Source organism: Gamsiella multidivaricata, assembly GCF_025024155.1.
Source record: "Gamsiella multidivaricata strain RSA 2152 chromosome Unknown BC939scaffold_76, whole genome shotgun sequence".
Lineage (NCBI taxonomy): Eukaryota > Fungi > Mortierellomycota > Mortierellomycetes > Mortierellales > Mortierellaceae > Gamsiella > Gamsiella multidivaricata.
The window spans coordinates 44432-52189 of NW_026251784.1; the positions used below are offsets into that span (position 1 = coordinate 44432).

The following is a 7758-nucleotide window of genomic DNA, read 5'->3' on the forward strand; positions in this document are numbered from 1 at the left end:
CATTCTTACGACAGCGTTCATGCCCACTACGACTGCTAGACACATAAATGTGATCACAGGCATCAGACGCGTCCTCACCCATCGGCCTCGATGCGCCGCATGCGTATACTGACTCGCATGAACCTTTGCTGTAGACAACAGCCCGCTGCGTTCGTCTACCTTGCCACTTGTCCTGTAGGGCATCGCTTCTCCCTCGCCTTCATCCGACGGCTCGTGCCCTTCCATGCGGATCAAATGTGCCCACACAGTCGTGCCCATGCAGAGGCAGCTCACCACCAAGAACAACGACGCCGCCTCCAACCCAACACCGTCTCCAAAGTTCATCAGCGCCAGGACAAGCCCAATAAATAGCAGAGCGATGTTAATGCCGGACAGACCCGTCCAGAAGACTTTGGCCATCGAAGCACGGACACTATTTCTCCTCTGCGGATAGACTTCGTGTTGGCCTTCCAGATCATATGACATTCTATAGTACCGTCTGCTGCCGCTGCCGCTGCCATGCTGTTGGCGCTGTTCGTCGCCATCGTTATTCAAGAACGGAATCCAGCTTGCCACGTTGTCGAACCAATGTACTACCGCACTGCTCTTGAATGTTACACGCTTCCTGTTACTCATTCTGCTCGATGTGACCGACCCTTCTGGCGAGGCAGATCCATATCCTTCACTACCCCTCAGCACACGCAGGTCTTCGCTTGAGCTGCTGAGGCTCTGCATGCTCCTGAACGACCCGTGCTTCTTAAGACAGCTGACGACGGGCTTCGTCACTTTGGGGACCGCTGAACTAGCGCTGTCCTGACGTTGCAACAACATGCGGTTCACTGTCTCGAGATCCTGGACCTCTTCGTCAAACGTCACATTGGGGGTATAAATCTCGTTCGAATCCAGGATGCTCCTACGGGAGCGAGATGGCTTCTTGGAAGATGGCTTCTTGGATGACGAAGAAGGGGAGGAAGGTGGTCCATTGTCGGACATGCTGGTTGCGGCAGTTGAATGGCTTGAGGTCAATGTATCGTTCGACCCAGAGTTCGAGTTCGAGTCCTGAAGTGTAGATCGGCGCGGGAATCCGCCGGTCAACATGGCGGGCTTGCGGATATCACGATCCATATCTGAGAGCTGTAATATGAAAGAGAGTAGACCAGATTAGTATGAGTTCCCATGCCGACAATAAACTAACAGCCAGCAGGATGTCCAGGGAAACATAAGCCGCGGAAACGTACCCAGAAAGGAAGCAGTCCGACTCGAGACTCGTACAGAGTAGCGACTGCATGAAGGTCCTTGGCAAAGTTGGGCACCATCTCGACCAGATGACTCTGAGCAATGTGATCCACCCAGCTGGGGATCTCCTCCTGAGGCTCCGTCAACGTACGAATCTGCATAATCGCATAGGGGAATCGCACAATATCCTGTTCACGGATGTGCGAAAACGGATAGTTCTCAGTCTGGAGATCAACAGGGTTCCATGGCCTCTCGTACAAATCTGACTTTTCGATACTCTTCTCTCGGACCATAACCACATCCGTGTCAATCGTGATGCGGACTCGAGCATCCCCGGGCACCTGGAATGCTGTCCTGTTGAAGAACGTCTGTGTCACGGGCTGGAGACCACGTTTCTTGATCCGCGACTGCACAGTCCGGGTCGACTCTTCAAACTGTTGGATCTCCTGCTCTGACTTTTGTCCTGAACGACGCATCTGCTCAATAGCTTTGTTCATCTTGGCGGCACCTTCGATCAACTTGGGAACATACTTGGACTTGATCTGGAAGCGATGCTTGGTTACGATGGGCTCATCTGCTGCCGGCGGCGCTGAAGGCGAGGACGACGTCGCCGAGTAAGGTCCTGTGACGGACTGCAGACTCCTCTGCTGGTGCTCGACCCACATGAGCTTCTGCTCTGATCCATACCACCTCAAACGCACCGTCTCGCTCTGCTCCCGATGTTCCAGTTGGCCCATGTACATATCAAAGTCCTGGTTATCGAGATAAATGGTCGAGACCGGGCTCTCACTGGCTAGATACGAGCTCAGTTGGCTGGTGGACTTGTGGGACGAGTTTAGTGCAGGTGTAGGTTCATAGACAACCAGGGGTAAATACTTGAGAATAAGCATTTTGAGGTCCATGACGCAGTCTGGATGGACCCAGAAGGCCGTCTTCTTGGGTATGCAGCCAGGGTGCTCCAGCTCTTCATCTTCTTCAGAGTCGATCGACTGTGTCCTAGTGATAACGGGCGCAGTTCCTGTGCGGACAATGTTGTACAGACACGATAGACGGCTGACGAGTGTCGCAAAGCTCTCCTTGTGGAACGGCTGGTTGTTGAGTTGCAGGTTCATAAAGTAGGCTCTGAGGGTGAATCCCGTGTGCTTATCGTGCTTCTTGACAATCTTGAAGAAGGCGGTGTAGTTCAATCGCTGGAACCGGGCCAGATCCTGTAAATCATGTGTAATTCTGTTGATCTCAGACTCTGTCTCGACAAAGGATGAAAGGGTCAGTCTTTCCGACGACTTTCCAGAAGGCTGCTGATGTTGTTCGATTGTGTGCTCACAGTGCTCTGTCCTCCGCTGAATTTCGCCCAGTTTGAGAGCTTGGAACGAGGCGACCTAATTTTTCAGAAGGGTGACAGTATGTTAGTGCGGTGCAGTTCGTTGAGAAGGGGAACAAACGTCAGGAGGCGCAATGCACTGCTTAAAACTTGACGATAGTTGGGTCCTCTTACCTTCTCAAGCTCGGTGTTCAATTGCTTCACGAACTCGACCTCATCTTGTTTTGTGAACTCGCGGTCTTGGCTTTTGGACTTGAGCTGGGCCTTGAGGCCATCATAATCGACATAGTGGTATCTCCAATGGGATGCCCGGTGAGCCTTGAGCTGCGTGCCGAATTTCATTTCCTGCCTTTATGACTGGATGATCGAGCGTATGAACAGGCGTGAAAGGGAAAGGGATTAAAAGAGAGAAAGAGGAACAAGAAACCAAGCGGTGTGAGTACCATATGCGTTTTACTATGATGCATGCGCTTGGCGCACATTCTCGTCGGGGTTTGTTCGTGTTCTCACCACACACGACCAATGCAAGTCTCCGCATCGGGCATCGAAAGATAATTTTTTCTTTTTGAACGAAAAGGAGGTGAAGTATCTCTCCCAACTTCCCATTCCACCTCCCATCATCATTGTCGCTGCACATGTGTTAATGCTTCTGCTGCTTCCCCCCACAGATTCCTGTCCACGATCCTCCCGTGGTGGCACCAGCATCATCCGCCGTCACTGGTCGTCAACCTCCCAATGATGATGGTATTGCTCAAAGTTGACCTTACCTCAACTTGGTTTTTGGGATTAACTTTGTGTGTATGGTCTATTGGAACTAAAAGAAAAAAGAATATGCGGAAGGGTACAAAAACAACAACAAAAAACAGCCCGTTAATATACATAGAAATATTCATAATATTCATATACCATGTCACGTAGTAGTTGCTGAGCCAACATTACGCCTGACGTTTCAAATGAAGGGAGAACGAGCGGATTGGAAGGAAGGGTGATAGATTCCAGAAAAACGAATGCGAGGAAGGCAGTTGAGACGGAGTGTGAGTGCCGAAATAAAGTGCTGAGAAAAGATCATAGATGACACTGCTGCCCTGAAGCATACACAGATCTCATGCATAAAAATGGGATGCTCGGTAATGCTTCCCAGATAGGGGTGGCTTTCGCTCAAGGGAATAATCGGTCCCGAACCCCCCCCCCCCCATCCCTCAAAGCTGATAAAAGGGCAGTGGCATGTAGACTAATGTAAGCAATAACAAAGCTACTCAATTGCTCACAACCCATTTTTTTTTTTTTTTTGGTCGTGTGGTGGTGGTGCAATCGAATGGCTGCAAATGAAACGGAAACACACAGGCCACTCTCCGCTTTATGCATCCCATCCCCTTCATCCAAACTCTCCTTGGATCTCCCTCCCCAGCGCATTCCTCCTACACACCCATTGACCATCCAAATACTGTTCGACATGCAAGCATCGAAGGGAGAGGGGATGCAGAGCTTGAGAGCCAAATGTATCGAAAGGGAGGAAAGTGAAGCAGCCAAAAGGAAGGGGTGGGAAGGCCAAGATGGGAATGGGAATGGATGAGTAAGAGTGGGGCTGTGTGGGCTTAGTTATCCTTACAAAGAAAAAAGGAGTCTATGGAAAGATATTAGACGAATGGAACGCTTGCGGGAAGACCCTGATCCACATCAGTCTGGACCACATAGACCAGAATGAAAAAAAAAAAAATGTGTCCGCACCCACACCCGAGAGCAGATAGACGAAAAGAATTGATGACACCATGAAGGTTCTCTGGCCCAGAAGGGCCCTTTCGTCCATTGAGGACATCGCTCGAATTATCGTCATGACGATAGGATGCATCGAATGAAAACAGGTATAGGAAGCCATGGTATGCGAGCGACAGAGAAACGTGCAAGCAGGACTGGAAACCATTGAGATGAAATAAAAGATGCCTAGCAGGATCTTTGGTTTCTCGGATGGGATCTCTAGCTTCAAGCGAGATGCTGCATGCACAGCCATATCGATGGTAGATCCCCCACCTATGTCATCCTTGATCCGGCTCGTGAAGATGTTTGTGGAGATGTGTAAGAGAGGACGATGGACTTACGTCTGTTTGTTGAGGGTGGTACAATGAATTAACAAAAACGACGTGATGAAGGTGTGCAATTGACGGCGGATAAGTGTGAAAAGGAGGAGAGGAGGGGAGGAAAGGAGGAAAGGGGGGAAGAGGCGGGTGTGAATGAGGCGAGTGATGGCAATGGAGCTGAATGGGAGGTGTTGAATCAGGCGAGCTGAATGGGAGGAGAGGAGAGGGGCAAGTAGTCAATAAGACGAGCGTAGTGTATTGAATCGTGCTGGAAAAGTAAACAGTCGAGTGGTAGAAAAGGGGGGGGGGGGGGGGGGGCTACCAAACAGAACACCCCGTTGTAGTTCGTTCTACGACCATAGCGACTATTGTGCGCGGACCGACACATTTGCAAATAGACCAGAGACCAAGACAAGCAGGAAAAGCGAAGAGGGTCGGGAATGACAGTGTACCGTATCCGACAGAGAAAAATATTGATAACGCAAGACAGGGCGGAAACACGCCCTCGACAGGCCACCACATGTTAAGCAACTCTCGACTATACGTGTTCAGGTACATCGGTGCATGAACGTAATTATGGCACGGATGACACGCGAGACAGCAGGATGAATGAGGACTGGGCACGGTAAAGGCGCGATAGACCGCTTGGTCTTTGTTATAGCTGTGTGTTCTCAATGGTTTATGCTTACCTTTGATGAAAAGGTGTAGATTGTTAAAAAGAGAGCAATGGCGCGGGGGTGGTGGTGCAAGCGACAAAGAGAGTATGGTGAGGGAACGGGAGGGAATGACGAGCAAATGGAAACTTTATAATTCCAACAGGGTCTAAAGAATGGCAAGAGAGGACAGGATTGAGCAATGCTGTGCTGCTGTGAAAGCGTTGGGAAGGATCTAGAAGAAAGAACGGACTCGCGACGAGAAGGGCAAAGGGAGAATGCAGTGGAGGGGAATATGCCAATTGGGCATAGGCTTTATATGTCTACGGGCCAACGCTAGCCTAGCATCGTCCATGTTAACCCATGGGCGCGTGAATGAATTGCAACTTTACTCGACTGAATATTTCCTATTGAAAACAATTCAAACTTAAGCGGAACAGGAACAAAGGCGTGGCGCTCTGAATGAATCTCTTTATTATTGAAAAGATCGGGTGCGGAGCAAAAAAAAAAAAAAGAGTCCCCTCTCGGCTAACTGGCCGCGGAGAAGCCCTCTACGGCCACAACAGCATCCGGCCATCTCTAGAATCAGCAATTCAGTTAATTCCTATTATGAATCGCCACGACAAGTGTCATGTCCTTCACCTCCAAAAAAAAAAAAAAAAAAAAAAAAAAAAACCTCGTCGGAAAACGCAGCTGTGCAGCAATGGAGTACAGATCTGAGGTATTTGCAACAATGGTGCTTAGCATTACCAACATTGACGCCTCGTAAAAAAACCCTGCAGAACACGATTAAGCACTCTTGCTAACCATAACTCCTCTTTTCTTTTTCTGATCACGAAAAGGGTGCCCCAGTCCATGCTAGAGTGTTGGACGCTACTTCATAATCATACACATGTTAACAATTGAAGACCGCTGTCAGTTCTTACGTTTCAGCAACAATTCCTTGCCTGCTTGAGATGTAGCGAGAAAATATCGGAGACATGCTTCTGTCGGTCAGATGGACCCCTAGGTATTTGAAGAAACACCTCCTGCTTTCCCCCTTGCCTAGCCTCATGCGCCCTCGCTTACCGCCCACGTTCGTGGTTGACCGAAAGGGCGCATAACCAATTCCTGCAACAGGGCGGAAAGGTAAATCGTTACCGACAAAATAAAAAGAACAAATAGTCACTATCTCCGGCTCTATTTCAACTCCTTCATTGCCTTGTGTGACCCCACACGACCAATAACCATTTCTCTCCTCTGTAGCCTAAAAATTCTTTGGGCCGACTCGTAACACGGCAATCGACTGTCCGTTTCTGGTCGACATATTTTGAAGATCGAAATTGCCCGTGAAAGGGAGAACAGCAACAGCTTATCCCTGCTCCTTCCTTTTCTCGTCCCAGGCAATGTTTATGGGGTTTAGGGCGGTAAGAATGCATGGTAGACATTCCATCACCTATGCCTCTCTCTTGTTGCCCCCTTTTCTGTTTTTTTTTCTACGCAGAAACACCCTTTCCTGAAATCTAGACTAGGGGGATGGATAGGGAGGTAATCGTTCCTCCCAGTAGCTCACGGGAAAAGAAGCAACAAGTTAGCTGTCAGCTGTCAATGGCCAAACTTTCCATGTTATGCCGCAAGATATGTGTGTTTATGAATGAAAGTGAAAAAAAAAAAAACGTGTTCTTCATGCATAACTTTTGTCTCCCATGTTAGGGGGGTGGGGGAGGAAATCGTGTTTAGCGATACTGCCATACATCTTGTTTTTATCACTTTCTGGTTAGATTGAACCACAACGCCTGGGGAGAGGGGGTCAATGGGATGAGCCTTATACTTTACAATGCGAGCTGGCAAACTAGCACGCACACGAGCAATTAAAGAAAGAACTCTGATTAAAACAATCCCACATTGACAATGCAACGAGGAAGGTAGCAAGGGCAGCTATAGGGATGCAGAAGCGCACTCCAGAATGTGTAGCTGTCAACCTCAAGGTCAGGGCTCCTGGGCTGTCAAAAAAAAAATGGCCGACGAAACTGTGTAACGCCTGATGCACCTCCATCGATCAAAAAACAAAACAAAAAAACAGCAGCAACAGACATTAATTCTTGATCTCATTCACACCGTCTCCGCAGCACGATCGAGTAAAACGGTTCCCCCACAAGGACTACCGTGCCCATATTACAGGGATCACGCGGGCTAGCATAGCAATGTGTGAAGTTAAAGCACCTCTTTTATTTTTTCCCTAGCACACGCATTGGGTTTCTACATGCCATTCTTGGCCAAAAAGAAGGGCTTGCTTGTTTGTTGGTCTTAATCCGGCACTATCCGAGGTACATACGAGCATACTGTGTATGCAAGTATGTACTCTTTGAATTTACGATGCGATGCCATGCAGAATTTCTCATCAGCAACCTTGATGCTGCTTGGGGGATTTGTTGTTTGTTGATGAGTACCACCCGGAGTACTGCTTGAAATTCGTAGGCTGCGTTGCGGCTCTAGCCCTCCTCAGAGCTCTGCC

The 7758-nt window shown here is 49.0% G+C and overlaps 2 protein-coding genes across 2 annotated transcripts; both read right to left on the reverse strand.

Moving 5' to 3' along the window:
- Positions 1 to 1080: 1080 nt before the first annotated feature.
- On the reverse strand, positions 1081 to 2878 carry BC939DRAFT_380433 (VTC domain-containing protein; the record flags this gene model as incomplete). Its single annotated transcript, XM_051551737.1, has 4 exons — positions 1081 to 1113; positions 1218 to 1804; positions 1856 to 2594; positions 2711 to 2878. Coding segments are annotated over 4 exons (1527 nt in total), but the record flags the coding sequence as incomplete, so codon positions are not given.
- A 1127-nt stretch (positions 2879 to 4005) lies between these two features.
- On the reverse strand, positions 4006 to 4929 carry BC939DRAFT_463280 (uncharacterized protein; the record flags this gene model as incomplete). Its single annotated transcript, XM_051557210.1, has 1 exon — positions 4006 to 4929. A coding segment is annotated over exon 1 (371 nt), but the record flags the coding sequence as incomplete, so codon positions are not given.
- Positions 4930 to 7758: the final 2829 nt, after the last annotated feature.